The 17549-nt window shown below is 59.9% G+C and overlaps 1 protein-coding gene across 15 annotated transcripts in view; it reads right to left on the bottom strand.

Annotated features, from left to right (window-relative positions):
• The window catches only part of TPM3 (tropomyosin 3), a 34880-nt gene extending 19973 nt beyond the window's left edge, over positions 1–14907 (bottom strand). For 4 of the 15 annotated variants that reach the window (XM_034791851.1, XM_034791856.1, XM_034791852.1 and 1 more), the window contains exons 1-2: positions 14733–14904; positions 13164–13289 (exon numbers count right to left, since the gene is read on the bottom strand). In XM_034791851.1, coding sequence (XP_034647742.1) covers positions 13164–13289; positions 14733–14846 — 240 coding nt within the window. In that variant the 5' untranslated portion in view covers positions 14847–14904. Of the gene's footprint in view, positions 1–2194; positions 2388–13163; positions 13290–14732 lie in introns of those variants that run through there. The other 11 variants (XM_034791860.1, XM_034791863.1, XM_034791859.1 and 8 more) reach the window with 6 other exon arrangements.
• Positions 14908–17549: the final 2642 nt, after the last annotated feature.

Below are 17549 nucleotides of genomic sequence, written 5' to 3'. Positions count from 1 at the left end.
TACAGTTGCTTTTTCTACTAGAGGAGGATTGGGGTGTTCCTTGGCATCTTTACTCTAGCTGGAGTGTCCTCCAGAAAGTTTTAGCAGCCAACACTACTGTTTAACGCCACTTACCAGCATGCAGATGCCCAGCAGGATGAAAGCATTCAGGATATGGCATTGTTCAAACTGCCAGAGCCCTTCCTCCAAGCTGGTGTCAAACTAGTGCTTCAGTGGAGCTGAACAGATTCTATCTTTCTGCATGTACTGAAGGTTTCCCCATGTAGGTCTGAGGCTGGGTTAGCATAGCTCTTAGCCTACTTGGCTAGAATCCCACCAGTAAGCTAGATTTTCTTTGGTGGTTCAGGATCCCTCCCCGCACACCATCCTAGGATTTAGGCAGTGATCAGATTTGCTAAATTAGTATTAGCTTCTGCCATGTTTAGCATACATGCCAATGGTCAGAGAGCTTACCACAAGATGAGCTGGCTTATAAAGGCTACTTCTGGATCTAATTTATCCCCTTGTTATTACCAAGGCAAGAAAGTTACTAAAAACAGTAAGGCTTTTATTTTAGCTCTATGCAAAGCTTACTAAGTTAAAAGCCTGCAGGAGCCAGGGTATTAAGCCCCGGAAGTTGGCACAACTAGTATTCAAGGCACTGTTCTGATCTGTTAGAACCAGTCATCTACAGAACCAGTTCGAGGGAGGCTGAACTGGTTTTACCAGTGACAAACCAATCCTTAGCAAAGCCACAATTTCAGCCTGTCAAAGATCACTGGAGCAGCACCACTAGTAAATTACATCTTGAGCAGAGACTAGCCACTACATCGGCTTTCAGGGCATGCTCACAATAAAGCCAGAGGGCACAGTAACAAAACCAATCTGAAGATTGAGCACCATAGGAGATACTGCTTTCATATGCACTCACATCCTTGAAATATCCAGCCAGGATGCTTTCAGCCCTAGAACAAGCTTCCAACAAGCCTGGAACAGAGCTTTGGCTGCAGCACAGTAAATCGTTTCCCCTTTTTCCAAAGTCAGATCTTTTTCTGACCACAAACCCAGTGCTGGGCTGAGCAGCAGTTATTTCTTGAGCTCCAGTTGCTGAGTGGTGGCTTCAGACTGAAAGCTCAAAACGTCTCCATGAGCCAGCTGTCTACTCCAGGCACACACAGCTTGTAACCCTTTACAGAAAGGGGCCAGAAATTCCAAGTCTGCCGCCTCACACTAGTGTCACAGAACTGGCAAAGGAGCCTGATGGGGCCACCCCAACAGCTTCAGACTTCAGCCACATCTAACACAATCTTGGCGTGGTCTTTACACGCCCATCAGCATATCATGTAGGTGCTCAGCAGTCACAATACAGTCATTGTTGCACTAGAAGTGCTTTAACACAAATCACTCACTACTTAGTAGGGAGGGCCCTCTTGGCTAACCAGGAGGCTCCCAGACCTCCATCCTCCAGCAGCATGTACAGCAGTGACAGGAAGGAGAGCACCAGATGCCACCACGCCCAGGAGAGGAAGCAGAGCTCACAACCACCTCACTCCAACGCGCACGGAGGAAGAGCGATGCCCGGCCCTACACGCTGCACGGACACCGCACCGACGTTCCCGTTCCCCTCCCCGGCTTCCCTACAAGGGATCCCTGCGGGGCTCGCCCAGCACAATGCCCCGGAGAACCCCCGCAGCGTCACCCCACGCCTCACCCATGGGGACCCCCCTTTCCAGGCTCCCAAGCGCACCATCAGCCTGGGCCCAAACCAGGCTGCACACCCGGGAGCACGGGACACCCCCCCACGGACCCCCACCGCCCCGCACACCCGGGAGCACGGGACACCCCCGCCCCACCGCCCCGCACACCCGGGGGGGGCACTTCCTCGGAGCCAAACTTGCTGCCTCATTTCCTGAGCAGGGAGCGGAAGAGACGCGGCCCCACCCCGCCGGCCGGGCCGGGGACCCACCCCCGGCTCAGCCCTGCCGAGCCCAGGTGCAGCCCGCCGGCCAGGTGACCGCCCCCGCCCCGGGGTCACCGGCCAGGCCCCCGCCCCACCCCGCCGGCCGGCGATCCCCGAGCCCGGCCCCCGCCCCACCCCGCCGGCCGTGCCAGTGACCCCCAGGCCCGGCCCCCGCCCGCCTAGCGCAGCCCGGCAAGGCCCCTGGCCCGGGCCGCGGGAGCTGCGGCCTAGTCCCGCCCCGGGCCCCGGCGCTACCTGCTCGCGGTTGCGGCGCTCGGCCTCCACCTCGCGCTGCAGGCGGTCCGCGCGCTCCTCCGCATCGTCCGCCTGCTGCTGCAGCACCTGGATCTTGCGCTTCACCGCCTCGATGGTGGTTACCCCGGCCATGGCTCCGCCGCGCGCGCGCCCGTCCGCTGCCGCTGCCGCTCCGACTGCCGCCGCGCGCCCGCCGGCCCCGCCCTGAAATACCGGAACTCGCCCCGCCCCCGCCCGGGAAGTGACGTCCCTTCCGGCCGGGCGCCGCGGGACCCGGATGGAGACTGCCGGGCCCGCCCGCTCCCGGGTTGCCATGGTTACAAGGCAGCGGATGCGCCGGCAGCTCCGCCCTCCTTCACTCTGTGCGCAGGCCCCACCCCCAAAGCCCCAGCGACCTCTGACCCGCCCAGTCTGAGTTACACCCCAAAGTTACACCCCCAAAGCTCCAGTGACCCCCTCAGCGACCTCCGACCCCCCCAGCCTGAGTTACACCCCAAAGTTACACCCCAAAACCCCAGCGACCCCCCCAGTCTGAGTTACACCCCAAAGTTACACCCCCAAAGCCCCAGCGACCCCCCCAGTCTGAGTTACACCCCAAAGTTACACCCCCAAAGCCCCAGCGACCCCCCCAGTCTGAGTTACACCCCAAAGTTACACCCCCAAAGCCCCAGCGACCCCCCCAGTCTGAGTTACACCCCAAAGTTACACCCCCAAAGCCCCAGCGACCTCCCCAGTCTGAGTTACACCCCAAAGTTACACCCCCAAAGCCCCAGCGACCCCCCCAGTCTGAGTTACACCCCAAAGTTACACCCCCAAAGCCCCAGCGACCTCCCCAGTCTGAGTTACACCCCAAAGTTACACCCCCAAAGCCCCAGCGACCCCCCCAGTCTGAGTTACACCCCAAAGTTACACCCCCAAAGCCCCAGCGACCCCCCCAGTCTGAGTTACACCCCAAAGTTACACCCCCAAAGCCCCAGCGACCCCCCCAGTCTGAGTTACACCCCAAAGTTACACCCCCAAAGCCCCAGCGACCCCCCCAGTCTGAGTTACACCCCAAAGTTACACCCCCAAAGCCCCAGCGACCCCCCCAGTCTGAGTTACACCCCAAAGTTACACCCCCAAAGCCCCAGCGACCCCCCCAGTCTGAGTTACACCCCAAAGTTACACCCCCAAAGCCCCAGCGACCCCCCCAGTCTGAGTTACACCCCAAAGTTACACCCCCAAAGCCCCAGCGACCCCCCCAGTCTGAGTTACACCCCAAAGTTACACCCCCAAAGCCCCAGCGACCCCCCCAGTCTGAGTTACACCCCAAAGTTACACCCCCAAAGCCCCAGCGACCCCCCCAGTCTGAGTTACACCCCAAAGTTACACCCCCAAAGCCCCAGCGACCCCCCCAGTCTGAGTTACACCCCAAAGTTACACCCCCAAAGCCCCAGCGACCTCCCCAGTCTGAGTTACACCCCAAAGTTACACCCCCAAAGCCCCAGCGACCCCCCCAGTCTGAGTTACACCCCAAAGTTACACCCCCAAAGCCCCAGCGACCCCCCCAGTCTGAGTTACACCCCAAAGTTACACCCCCAAAGCCCCAGCGACCCCCCCAGTCTGAGTTACACCCCAAAGTTACACCCCCAAAGCCCCAGCGACCCCCCCAGTCTGAGTTACACCCCAAAGTTACACCCCCAAAGCCCCAGCGACCCCCCCAGTCTGAGTTACACCCCAAAGTTACACCCCCAAAGCCCCAGCGACCCCCCCAGTCTGAGTTACACCCCAAAGTTACACCCCCAAAGCCCCAGCGACCCCCCCAGTCTGAGTTACACCCCAAAGTTACACCCCCAAAGCCCCAGCGACCCCCCCAGTCTGAGTTACACCCCAAAGTTACACCCCCAAAGCCCCAGCGACCCCCCCAGTCTGAGTTACACCCCAAAGTTACACCCCCAAAGCCCCAGCGACCCCCCCAGTCTGAGTTACACCCCAAAGTTACACCCCCAAAGCCCCAGCGACCCCCCCAGTCTGAGTTACACCCCAAAGTTACACCCCCAAAGCCCCAGCGACCTCCCCAGTCTGAGTTACACCCCAAAGTTACACCCCCAAAGCCCCAGCGACCCCCCCAGTCTGAGTTACACCCCAAAGTTACACCCCCAAAGCCCCAGCGACCCCCCCAGTCTGAGTTACACCCCAAAGTTACACCCCCAAAGCCCCAGCGACCCCCCCAGTCTGAGTTACACCCCAAAGTTACACCCCCAAAGCCCCAGCGACCCCCCCAGTCTGAGTTACACCCCAAAGTTACACCCCCAAAGCCCCAGCGACCCCCCCAGTCTGAGTTACACCCCAAAGTTACACCCCCAAAGCCCCAGCGACCCCCCCAGTCTGAGTTACACCCCAAAGTTACACCCCCAAAGCCCCAGCGACCCCCCCAGTCTGAGTTACACCCCAAAGTTACACCCCCAAAGCCCCAGCGACCCCCCCAGTCTGAGTTACACCCCAAAGTTACACCCCCAAAGCCCCAGCGACCCCCCCAGTCTGAGTTACACCCCAAAGTTACACCCCCAAAGCCCCAGCGACCCCCCCAGTCTGAGTTACACCCCAAAGTTACACCCCCAAAGCCCCAGCGACCCCCCCAGTCTGAGTTACACCCCAAAGTTACACCCCCAAAGCCCCAGCGACCTCCCCAGTCTGAGTTACACCCCAAAGTTACACCCCCAAAGCCCCAGCGACCCCCCCAGTCTGAGTTACACCCCAAAGTTACACCCCCAAAGCCCCAGCGACCCCCCCAGTCTGAGTTACACCCCAAAGTTACACCCCCAAAGCCCCAGCGACCCCCCCAGTCTGAGTTACACCCCAAAGTTACACCCCCAAAGCCCCAGCGACCCCCCCAGTCTGAGTTACACCCCAAAGTTACACCCCCAAAGCCCCAGCGACCCCCCCAGTCTGAGTTACACCCCAAAGTTACACCCCCAAAGCCCCAGCGACCCCCCCAGTCTGAGTTACACCCCAAAGTTACACCCCCAAAGCCCCAGCGACCCCCCCAGTCTGAGTTACACCCCAAAGTTACACCCCCAAAGCCCCAGCGACCCCCCCAGTCTGAGTTACACCCCAAAGTTACACCCCCAAAGCCCCAGCGACCCCCCCAGTCTGAGTTACACCCCAAAGTTACACCCCCAAAGCCCCAGCGACCCCCCCAGTCTGAGTTACACCCCAAAGTTACACCCCAAATCCCCAGCGACCCCCCAGTCTGAGTTACACCCCAAAGTTATACCCCCAAAGCCCCAGCGACCTCCGACCCGCCCAGTCTGAGTTACACCCCAACGTCACACCCCCCCCCCCGTCTGTTACACCCCTGCACCTCAAAGCCCCCCCCAAAAAACCCCATGGACCCCAAAGTCTGCGGTTCACTCCCCGAGCCCCACAACACCCCGCAAGGTACAAACGCTTACGAGCGGCAAGGTCAGGACCCCTGCGAAGGCCACAAACACCCCGATGAACCCTCCCCAAAGTCCCAGTCTTACAACCTTCCCGCGACCCCCCAAATCCCAGCCACCCCGTGTAGGTCACAACAATCTGCTGATAATAGAACTAGGACCCGCACACTCTGCACACTGACAAGCGGCAAACAACCGTCGCCCCTGCACGCCTGTCGGGCTGCCACCTGCCCAGGCTTTCCCAGTATCCTCCCCTTTCGTGGGGAGCTGTCCTGAGAAATCTGTCAGGGTGCTCAGCCCTGGCTGCCAGCTGGCCAATGTCACGGGCTTCGCAGCACCCTGTACATCCCAGTTCTTTGTACCTCAAAGGTGGCAGCCCTATGCCCAGGAGTCACCGGTCCATCCCCACAGACCCCGAGCCCAGGAGACCATGGACATATATGGCCATGAAGACTATAATTCATGATCTTCACCTCCCAGAACAACAGCACAAGCCTTCGCGGGTGCAGCTAGACATTCCACTCAGCTGAGATCACCCCACACATGGCTCCCTCCTCTCCCGTTTCCCCCCCAGCATGACAGCATTGCTCAGGCTCTGGGCAGCATTTTGTCCAGGTTCTTTAAAAGTAACTGGGTTAATACTCAGTAGCACATTTTTCATTTTGAAATATCTTTAGCTTTAGGGAGAGGTGCCTGATCAGCTGCCTGGAAATCTACTGCCTTTATTCTGGGCCTCTGCCCCTGACCAAAAGGACTCCCTGCCCCAGCCCAGATTTTCTGCTGGGCACAATAGAGAGCGAAGCTATCAGGGAATGAGTTACAGCTCCCTGACACTGCCCATCCCCACCACTAGATGTAGGTTACAGCACCCTTGGGGTTGCACTAAACTGTGCCAGATGACAGTGGACCCCAAAGGACCATATGCCAGCTGGGGATTACTGAAGTGCATTGTCCACTCCCCCATCTGCCCTTCTCTGTCCCCAGTGCGCCCCCTATGCTAGGTGCAGCGGGGAAGGAAGAATCGGAGATTACAAGCAGGCAGGAAGCAAAATAGGTGCTTAGCAAGGTCAAGAATCTGTCCCCCTTCTTCACAGAGTGCGAAGAGAGTTCAGACTCCGTGACCCATTCAGTCCTTGGCCTCTTTTGGAGGCTGCCAACCTGTGTGGCAGTTAGCGCTGTCTGTGACAACAAGGGAAACATGTCCACTATGAAATGGGCTGAGGTGCCCACCCCATTTCACCCAGGCTCCCGAGCAGCCATTACATTGGGTCTGAGTTATAGGCCAGCTCCCACAATTGCAGTGCAAGTCTCATGCCGTTTGGTGTTTTCCATAAAGCCCCGACTCCCAGTGTCATGTGATTAGATGGGACTCTCAGCTTTCATTGTTTCTAGCCCTTGGATTTGGAGAAACGTTTGCCAATGTGAATCCCCTAGCCAGACTCTAATCTGAAGGCAAATAAAAAGAGCTCGGAATAGATCACTTTCACTATCCCATGGCTTTTACGCCAACCTTCTGATTTTTGAGGCTTGATTCATTCTTTTTGAATACTTGGTGTTGGCAAGATTCTCAGCAGCCCAGTGAAGCTATGACAACTTACAGTAGGTGAGAATCTGACCCTGGTCACTTAGGACCTGGGCTGCACGGAAGGCTCCATAGCACATAACCACTCCCTTGAGACGGCTTCTTCCCCTTCCAGGGTTCCATTTTTTCACAGTAACTCACTGGTACCAGTGGGTCCTGTGCTTTAAAGTGCTGCAGGGTTTTCCCCATAGACATACCTGGAAGCCCACTAGTTGTAGCTAGCTCTGAATACTCCCCCCACACCTCTAGCTCTGTGTGCTAGGCGATGCAGAACGGTTTCAACAGCTTTCCTGTGCTGTGAATTTGGCAGGGTCCCAGGAGAGCTTGCTGAGTTGCTGCTTATTTGCAGCCTAACTGAAGTTCACTTTTGTTTTTACTCATGATGATAACTCCTGTTACGCACAATTTGCACGATTGCACTGGTCCTGTAGAGCTTCACAACAGAAACACAATTTGCACTTCAGCTCCATCCAGTCTGCCACGGCAAGTGCTGCATGATTGCCGCTAGCCAAGGGCCGCACATCTTTTCCATGGCACTATTTCTGTTCCCCTGACAGTGTGCTATGACCGTCTCATGAAGTCACACGTTGTAGCCTTCCCTCATGTGTGTGGAAGCTTTGGCACGGGTTCAAGAAGCCATGCTCCGCCCCTGCTGCGGCCAGAGCAGCCACGGTTCAGACATGCCTGCCACACACAGTGTCAGGCTGGCAGGAGCGGTGCCAGGGTTTTTGCCGCCCTAGGCAGCAGCGCTCCTCCTCAGAGCATTCGGCGGCAGGGGTCCTTCCGCTCCGCATCTTCGGGGCACTTCGGTGGTGGGTCCTGCAGCGAGTGAAGGACCCGCCGCCGAAACACCCCGAAGATGCAGAGCGGAAGGACCCCCCGCCACCGAATTGCCACCCCCCCAAATCCTGCCGCCCTAGGCGACCACCTAGGGTCGCCTAGTGGAAGCACCGGCCCTGCAGGCTGGGAAGTGTGAAATACACCTGACTCCCCAGCCAAGGCCCGCTCGCCACACAAAGCTGCACTGGTGTGATTTCACAACGATTTAGGTATCTGTGCGTGGACTGTCTTCAATCGATTACAACCCAGCTGATACTGGTTCAGCTCACACTGGGAAATGTACAGGTGCAAGCAAAGCCACTGCAACCAGCTTTAAACCGATAAGAGTGTGTCTACACAGAGGTTTAACTATACTGGTTTTCAATCTGATTTAAATTAATCCGGTGCAACCTCAGTGTGTAGATGGACTCGAGGGAAAGTGCCCTTTTTTCTGATGAGTAAAACTAACAGGCAGTTTTGTCCTTAGCTGTACTTTGCATGGTCCAAGTCCTGAGCTCTTTCCTCCATCCATACTCAGAGAAAATCCCCACTGACTCAATGGAGAGATTTGCCTGCGTAAGGACGCCCAGATTTGAACTTACTGTGTGTGGTGAGACCAAGCCCCTGAGAACCTGGAGAGCCCAGAAAACTATAGCAAGAGGGACTGGAAAGAGGAGCTGGGGGAAAGTGGAAAGAAAGAAGGCGAGATGGAGAGGAAAGAAAACCCCAGAACCCACTGGCCAGAGAGGCCTCGTCTTTATTGCTTAAGGCCCCAATTCAGAAAGGTCCTTAAGCATGAGCCAAACTTTAAGCACAGACGTAGTACGCTGGGATTACTCACATCCCTAAGTACCTTGCTGACCCGGGGCTGAAAGGAGGAAGCCCTGAGCAAAGCCACAGGGGTTGAAGAAACATCTCCGGCCAGGCTGCGGCTGGTGTGGAGCCAAAGTGTTCCTGTTTGCACGCCCATTGCACCAGCACTATGGCTCTGCAGCGTGTCCTTCCTCAAGGGCTTTACCAACCGTCTAGGCTGCACTTTAATAACTGGCTCTCCAGACTGGCCTTTAGAGACGGGGGCTCTGAGATCACCCTGCCCTCTTTGTCCTGTATCTCCCGGCAGCGCCTGATTGACCAGCAGGGCTTTGCACTGAAAGGTGCATATTCCTAACTCGCACTGTCCTGGGGAACCCAGCTGCACCTCCGGGCTGCACCCACGGCTGAGTAACCATCAGGGGACTCGTTTCTGGTTCCCATCGGCAGGGGACACTTTCTCCTCCTGGTTTCAATTCAGGCATTCTCCCATGGGTCATCACGTTCCCACCACGGGCAGCGGGCGAGTGAAAGGTGGTGATAGCTCCTTCATCCCTCAAATCCCTGTGGATGATGAATCTGAACAGCTTATCCCCTTCTAATTCCATGCAGCAGCTGCGCGGGACTCTGACGGCCCTTAGCCCCATGATTGATGGGAGGACGACGGCGCTGAGCGAAACCCTATGCCACTCATGCCATTGTTTTCCTGGAGACCGCGGCCAACAATAGCAGTGCTTCCACCCTGCCCTAGCCCAGGCCGACGATGCCATTTCTGTTTCCACAGCACAGGGGACACAAGGATTCCTAAGGTCACGGGCAGGTTACAGCTGGCCTGAATCCTGGGCACAGGTCTCGGAGCCGTACAGCCCACATCTGTCCCCCGCTGTCTTGGCTTTCAAACTATAGGTTCTCTCTCTACCCCCATCAACGGCAACAGATCCTCAGTGCCACTTCCTCGCACCACGGCTGTGCAGGAGTCTTCTCCTCTGCAGCTCAGCTCACCTGAGAGCCGCCTGAGAGCTACCTCCCTGCATCCCCCCGGCCCATCAACTCTCCCCCTGGAATACGCCGCTCCCCAGCCTGCCGGCCCCCGGCCTCTCACTGCTTCCTCTCTAACTCTGCCTGCGCAGAACTCCCCAGCCTGGGTTGCGGGGAAGCTGCTCCCCCACAGGGAGCTCGCACGGGAGCAGGAGGGAGGGACTCCAGCCCCTGATGATGATCTGGATCCCTGCACCGGATGTTGCCGTGACGGTAGGCCCAGGTTCACTCCTGAGCCAGCGCTCGGAGCAGGAGTTCAGGGGAGGCGGTTGCACCTTCTCTGTTCAGGGGCTGCTGGAGCCGGGTTCCAACAGCCCCTATGGACCATTGCAGAGGCAGAGTCTCGCTGGGGCACAGGAGCATCCAAACCACGGCCTTTCCCGCCCCGGACAGGCCCTCCATCTTCCCCGGGCCTGCCCCAGAATCCCTTGCACCTGGGCCTCCTGCCCAGGGGATGCAGACTGGGCAGTGCATCCTGCACTGTTTCCTGGGAGGGTCTTTCTGCCCCTTTGCATCCATGCCCAGGGCGTGGAGCACAACACCAGGTTTCCGCCCTGCTTTCCTGGCTGCTCTGTGAAAGCGGCGAGATGTGCACACACCATGGCCGGCTGCACAGCTCTGATCCTGGCTAAGAGGCTGTGTAGCAGCAGGGGCCGGAAGAACCCAGCAGCTGAAAATATCCTTATCTCTCCCATTGCTCATTGTGGTCAGGCTGTGCGGTCTGTGACTCCACATTGTCACAGCTCTGCAACTGCTTTCCCTGCCATGCCGCAGGGCTGCCCTGGGAGCCACTGACCAGCACTGGGAGCCGGGGACATCCCTTCCTGCGGCTGAGTTTGACTGTGCACTGCACCACCACGCACTCACACACACAGGTACACCCACTGACTCTGTGTGCACACTGCACACCCTCGCACACCTGTGCACACTGCACAGCCCTGTGCACACCTTGCACGCTGCACACCCTCTCACACCTGTGCCCACTGCACACTCACTGCACAGCCCTGTGCACACCCTCTCACACCTGTGCACACTGCACACCCACTGCACAGCCCTGTGCACACCTTGCACGCTGCACAGCCTCTCACATCAATGCACACTGCACACCCACTGCACAGCCCTGTGCACACCTTGCATGCTGCGCACCCTCTCACACCCTGTGCACACCCACTCACTCCGTGTGCACACCATGTGCACCGCACACCCACCGTCACGTTGGCACGGCAGAGTCTCTTCAAAGGGGATTTTCCTGCTGGTGAGAGGTGCCCTGGCAGAGGAGGAGGAGAAGGGCACCCCGGGCACAGGGCGAGCTTCCCCACACCCGGGCTCCCATCTGCACGTCTCAGCCCTGCCACCTCTAGCAGTGAGAGGGGAGTTCAGGCTCCGAGCCCCATCCAATCCTTGGCCTCTGCTGAGACCTACAAGAAGGGGGGCAGTCAACTGCAGGGTGCACCCCTGTCTGCTAGGACCTGGACTGAGACTAGGGGCCCCTGAATGACCCGCAGCCCCCGGCATACTGGGCTGGATCCGGACTGGTGACCTGGAGGTGACGCTAACCCTAATCCGATCTCAGACCAGAGTCCGCTTTCTCTCGCGCGCACAGGGGTGTTGATCAGCCCTGGCCACGCTTTCTCCGTTCTCCGGTGATGATTTGTGCTCGAGGGCTGGGGATAAGCACCCTTATTCCTAGAGCCAGACAGCCCAGCCTCCGGGCAGGAGCAAATCCCGGGCAGGGTGTCATCTCTGTGCCGTCAGCCTTCCCTGCCATCTGTCGCCTCTCTGATTAGCACCGTCAAGTGCTTTAATTGAGGAGAGACCAGCGGAGAAAGACGCGCGCACACACACAGCACCATTCACTGCTGCTCCTGCCCCTTCTCTTCGCTCTCCCTCTCCCCAGGGTGGTGCTGCCTCCAGTCCTTTGTCTGGCTCACGCTCCCCTCTAGAGCCTTCCTCGCGCTCCAGCTGGGAATGAACCCAAGCCCAGGTCCCCGGGCGCGAGCCCTCGGGCAGCTGCATGGGGTCTGTCTCGGGTGGCTGAGGCCTGGCCTGCCCTGGGGTTTGCTCCTGTTCCAGCCCTGGTACGGCTGCGTGGGCACAGATCCCTGGTGTAGACAGGATGAAACCCCTTTAGAGCAAGATCTGCACCGGGGCAGGGTAGGCCGGTTTCCCGGAGGTGGAAACAGCAGCTGTGCTTGTCGGCCCCGGCCCTGGCCCCAGCCCCATGGCCGAAGCTCCCAGTGCCGGCAAGGCCTGTCATGGGGGAGGGTGACTAATTCCTCTCACTCCCCCCGGGGTGGCCATGGGTAAAATCCCATCTGCATGAACAAAGCAGCCCAAAGCAGCACCCTGCCCCCCAGGGGCATGCCAGGCCCTGGAGGGGCAGCGCTGGGCTAGCTCGTCTCATGTGTCAGCCTGAAACCCAAGCGCTGCTTGAATAGACAGGTATGTGGGCAGCCTATTAATACCGCCTGCGTAAGCCCGGCGCTCGCATGCCGCTGACGCACTGACCCAGTGACAGGTTTCTGTCAGGCCCATTGTGGGGGCAGCACCTGGCTCCTGCCTGAGGAAATCCTTGGATGGCATCAAGCTACTGTAGCAGTTCTGATGTGCCCCCCCCCCAACCCCCCCCAGCCTTCAGCATGTTATGGGGAAGGGAGACGCAGCCAGCGTGCCCCTGTGCCTACCAGAACTGCCCCTCGGCAGCTGGGTGTTAGATAGAGAAGCCCTGAGGCTGCTCTAAGTTATGCTAGGGACCAAGGTGGTCCCAGGCAGCCCCAGGACTGGGGGAGCATACAGCTGGAGTAATGCCACCTTTGCCCCCTTCACGTCAGCCCTGTGATGAGCACAACTCAGCCAGCTGGGAGGTGACCCCAGTGGTGTAAGAGAGACGGATCTGACCTCCGGTGCCCAGCCCTGGGGCTCCCTCTCGCCCCAAAGAGCTGCTTGCTGAGGCAGGGGCTCCAGGCACCGCTTCGGTTGATGCTGGTTAGTTTCTTCTCTATAGAAACAGGAACAGAAGGTAAAACAGGATGGCTGGACAGAGCCCAAGCCCGGGCTGTGGGAGGTGTGGTTTGCTCTTCATGACAGCAGCTCTACTGCCTGAGGAGTTCAAGTTAGAGCAGCTGCGTTTACAGGCTGCGGGGGACAGAGAGGGAGTGTGTGTGTGTGTGTGTGACCTGTTCCTGGTGTGACTGTGTATGTGTTCCGTGTGTCACCATGCACGGCGGTGTCACTGTGCGTGTGTGCATCATTGTGCGTGTGCCCCCAGGCAGGTGGTGGGGCCTGGCGCTGCCATACGTACGTCTGCTGCCTTCTTCTCAGCCAGCTCCAGCTTCTCCTGGGCATCTTTCAGGGCCTCGGAGTATTTGTCCAGCTCGTCCTCCGTCCCCTTCAGCTTCTTCTGCATGGCCGCCAGTTCATCCTCCAGCTACCAACCACAAGAGGCGTCAGGTTACAGCTGGCACCTGGGAGCTGCTGCCCACCCAGCAACCCCACCCGTGCCCTCTGGGACGCTGAGCACCCCAGCAGGGATCCCTAAAGGAGGCCAAGCCCTCTGGTTTGCTGGGATACCCCTGGCTTGCCCAGTTTATGCCCAGCGCTGGCCTTAGGCACAAGCAGACACTGCCCCCCATCTCCTCCCCGGTGATCCAGATCTGCAGTTCGGGGCAGTGGGGCCAGTGGGGGTGGGGGTCGGTTGCACACGGGCACGAAGGGCCTGACTCTCAGCTCAGTGAGGCCAGTGGGGCTCCATTGACCCGGGTGCCGTCGCTCCTGGTTTGTAGCGGGCAAGTGAGGGGAGAATCGGGCCCCAAGTGGAAAGTTTCTTCTGCCCGGTGAGTGGGGAGCTGCACAGGGCCGACCTGTGCTGCTGGTGGCCCCGGTTTAATGGCTCCTGTAGAGCTGTTCTCCGGAGTCGTCTCCCTGGTGCGCTGCGGCAGGATGTCAGGGCCCAGGTTCTGCTAAATCCCAAACCCACCTCCCATCCCTCCCGCTGCGACTCTGGACGCCACAGCTGAGCTGGTGCGGCATCGCTTCCCGGGGCAAGGCCAGGCTCAGCTGGGCGGTGTGTGAAAGGCCTAGAGGCCTGGAGCAGGCTTCAGCACTGGGCACACGACTGGTGTTCGTGTGACCCACACTCTCTGGGGGTGGGTTTGTGAGTGTGGTATTTACGGGGGGAGTGGGTGTGTTCAGGACACACAATCTGTGTGTGTGTATGCTGTATATTGGGCACGGAAGCTGGTGGTGGTACACACACCACGTACCACATTCTTCCCTCAGGTACGTTCCGAGTGCCCCCCTGGACTCCAGCTCCGTGCGTGGCAGTGCATGTACCTGTGAGTCCCAGTGCATCTGGCTGCGAGCTGGCATGTGGGTGTTTGCCTGGCCAACTGGCTGTGTCGTAGGTATGGATGAGTGTGTCTGGACCAGCGTCTGCGTGTGCCCAGGCGTCCGGGAGGTGATGGGCATTCCCAGTTTGTGGCCCTGTCCCCTCCCAGGTCTGCTGCACCCCCCGGGGCTCGCAGCAGTGCCACTTGTACCCACAGACTCGACTCCTGCGTGTCTGTGCCCAGGGCTGGAGGAGCCGAGGGCAGGTCCCCTGAGGGACGCCGACACGCAGCAGTCCTCCTGCTCTGGAGATACGGGACGAGCCCCATCCCAGGGGAACAATAGGAGCTTCCCCAGCGTTGGAGTGAGTCTCCCCAAGGGGGAGCCGCTGGGCTCCTGGGGGCAGCTGCCTGTCCCTGGGGTAAGTGCCGCTCTCCGGCATGAGGGGGGCCAGAGGCTACTAGGTCTCTGGCCGGGGCAGGAGCCTGCCCCCAACCCCAGGGAGAGGGCTGGGTTAGGGACAGCGCCTGCCTCTCTTTCCCACCTGTTTGCTCCTCTCCTCTGCCTGCTTCTGCTCAGCCTCTGCTTGCTCAGCCCGGTCCAAGGCGTTCTCCTTGTCCAACTTCAGCATCTGCATCTTCTTCTTGATGGCCTCCATCTTCACCTGCGGGGCTGGGGCGCCTCTGGCTGGCGGGGACTAGCAGCAAGGTGGGGATGAGTCGGGCTGGGGCTGCCGAGTGCCTGGCCCCCTCCCCGGCCGAGGGTTTTATCAATACGCCCCTGACAGCTGGCTCGGGGCCTTTGCCTTTCTTGGGCTGAGCCGCCTCCTCTCGCTCCCGAAATGTCTGTCCACAGGGCCCCATTGTCTCAGCGCCCGCCTGGGGAGTGCGGGGGTGGGGGGATGCCTGCTCAGTGACTTCATGGGCAGGGCCATATTTGGGCCCCCGTGGGACAGCTGGGAGATGGTTATAAAAAGCACCGGCAGCTCTGTGGGCTGGGGGTGATGGGGGGAGATCCCCTGCTCTTCCAAGAGTCACAGATCCCAAGGCCAGAGGCTACCCCAGGCCAGATACCTGCCCCCCCCCCAACTCCTAGGGCAAATCTTCAGAAAACAGCCAATCCGGAGTCCAAACGCGGCCGTGATGGAGAGTCTCCCCCCGGCCTTGGGACATTGTTCCAGGGGGTAACGCCCTTCGCTGACGCTGTCCGACATTGGGTCCACCCTTCGTGTGTCCAGGGTCAACTGCCAGCCCTGGGACTGTGTCAGACCTTTGGCAGCTAGACTGAAGGGCCCGTTGTCTTTGATCTGTTCCCTGTATTGGTACTTGGTGCCGGGCGGGCTCATGCTCCCCTCCCCAGGGAGAGCCGCTGCGTGAACACAGACCCTTCTGGCCCTCTCGACAGGCAGCAGAGCCTATGGGTCTGAACAGAAGACTGGGAGCCAGGACTGGGAGGGGAGGCTAGTGGTTAGAGCGGGGGGGCTGGGAGCCAGGACACCTGGGTTCTATTCCCAGCTCTGGATTGGAGTCTAATGGTTAGAGGAGGGAGGGAGGGAGCCAGGACTCCTGGGTTCTGTTCCTGAACAAGTGTCTCATTCTGTGGCCTTAGGTGAGTCCCTTCCCCTCTCTGAGCTGACCCTGGCCGGCTTTCCAGGGGATTCGCCCTTTGCAGACGGACGGCACCACGGGGCCCTCTCATGCACCCTCAGTGGGGCTGCACCGCACTCACCCCACTATTCCCCTCCCACTGGGGGAGCCAGCCACTCCACAAGCTTTATAGAGGGATGGGGCAAAGGGGCCCGGTCCTGCTCCTTTCGGCACCAGTGGGGACGTTCCCGGGGGGCCTGCAGGGGAAAAGGGCAGGGAGCCTCATAGCGAAGTCTGCAGCTGGCGAGACTTGCTGCCCACGGGTTCTCCCCGGTTCTGCGGGCAGCGCAGCTCCCACGCGGAGCCTCCACGGGGCTTGAGCCAAAGCCTGCGGGAACGACTCCGGCTGACCTGAGCGGGCTTCGGCTGAGTCCCCGGAGCAGGCGCCCCTCCGCGCGGCCCTGCCCGCTCAGGCCTGACATTAGCACTGGCCCCTGGGCATGGCCGAGGTGTTGACCTCCCCAAGATCAAAGGAGGGGGAACAACAACGGCATGAAGGCAGCCCCACTGAGAGAGCTGGGCTTAGCCGCAGCGCCAGGCTCCCTAATTGCTATGGAATTGTCTGGCACCAGAGTGTGTGTGTGTGTGTGTGTGTGTGTGTGTTTGACCGACTGGGAAGCAGCTCCCGTGGCCTCTACATGATGGGGAGAGAGGGGGCTGGACCCACTCACGGCACCTGCCCCGGGGCACAGGTGTGGCCTGCAGCTGCTGCCAGGGCCCAGGGGAGGGCAGCCCGTGAGACAGGTGTGCAGGGCACTGCAAGGGCCTGGAGATGCTCTACGGGGGCACAGGAATGGCACCCCCAGGCTGACCGGCTGAGCCACTGGGGGCTCCGTGCCCTGCAGGCTGATGGGGAGGAACGGGTGTCCAGGGACGCTGCCCATGGTCTGCCAGGCCCAGGCCCCACCTCCCATCAGGCGGTGCGCTGACCTTGGGGGGCAGAGGGAAGCCTGTGCCCTGAGCAGGAAACGCCCTCTCTCGGTCGTGCTGCTCCTGCTGCACTTTGCTGCCCGCCCACCCGTTCTGCACCACCCCATGCCCCTGCAGGACAGATAGGGGCAGGGATGTCTGAGACCCGGGGTCTGTGAGGAACCTTGGCCCCTGTGTTTTATCCACATTCCTGGAGGATTTGCAGTGTCCCACCCCCAGGCCTTGGCCCAAAGCACCTTCTTCTGTTCATGAACAGCTGGGGAACCTGAGAGAGAAAAGAATGGGGGCGTGGCAGAGTCAGTGTGGGGGTCAGATGGGGAGGGGGCTCCGGGGGGCTGGGAGGGAGGAGGCTCGATGGGGAGGGGTGGGGTAACGAGGTCTGTAATAGGGTTACATAGGAGAGGGCTCTCTCAGGCAGGCCTGGGAGCAGGGGGTCTCTGCTGGGGACGGATGGGCAAGGTCTGTCTCGGGCTGGGGTCAGACGGGGCGCACGCTCTCCCTGGGTGCTTGGCTCAGTGCTGCCGCGGAGATGCCCCTCTCAAGCGGGTCTGGAGGCTGGGGCAGGCAGATGCTGCGGGAGACAGGAGTAAATCCAGGGGCTGGCTCTGCCCAGCTCAGGAAAGAGAAACTGGGAATGTCTCGGGCTGCAGCGCAGCCGGGCGCTTAGTGGGAGCCCCGAAGCCTGGCCCAGACCCACCCAATGCGTGGCACAGAGGTGTCTGATGGGGCGGCGTGGCGGGGGGAGCCACTCTGCTCTCCGTGGGGGCCTGTGCTGGGCAGGCAGG

Source organism: Trachemys scripta, chromosome 16 (genome assembly GCF_013100865.1).
Source record: "Trachemys scripta elegans isolate TJP31775 chromosome 16, CAS_Tse_1.0, whole genome shotgun sequence".
In the NCBI taxonomy this organism is placed as follows: domain Eukaryota; kingdom Metazoa; phylum Chordata; order Testudines; family Emydidae; genus Trachemys; species Trachemys scripta.
Note: the sequence above shows the minus strand (reverse complement) of the source record. Positions and strands in the feature narration are given on the sequence as shown.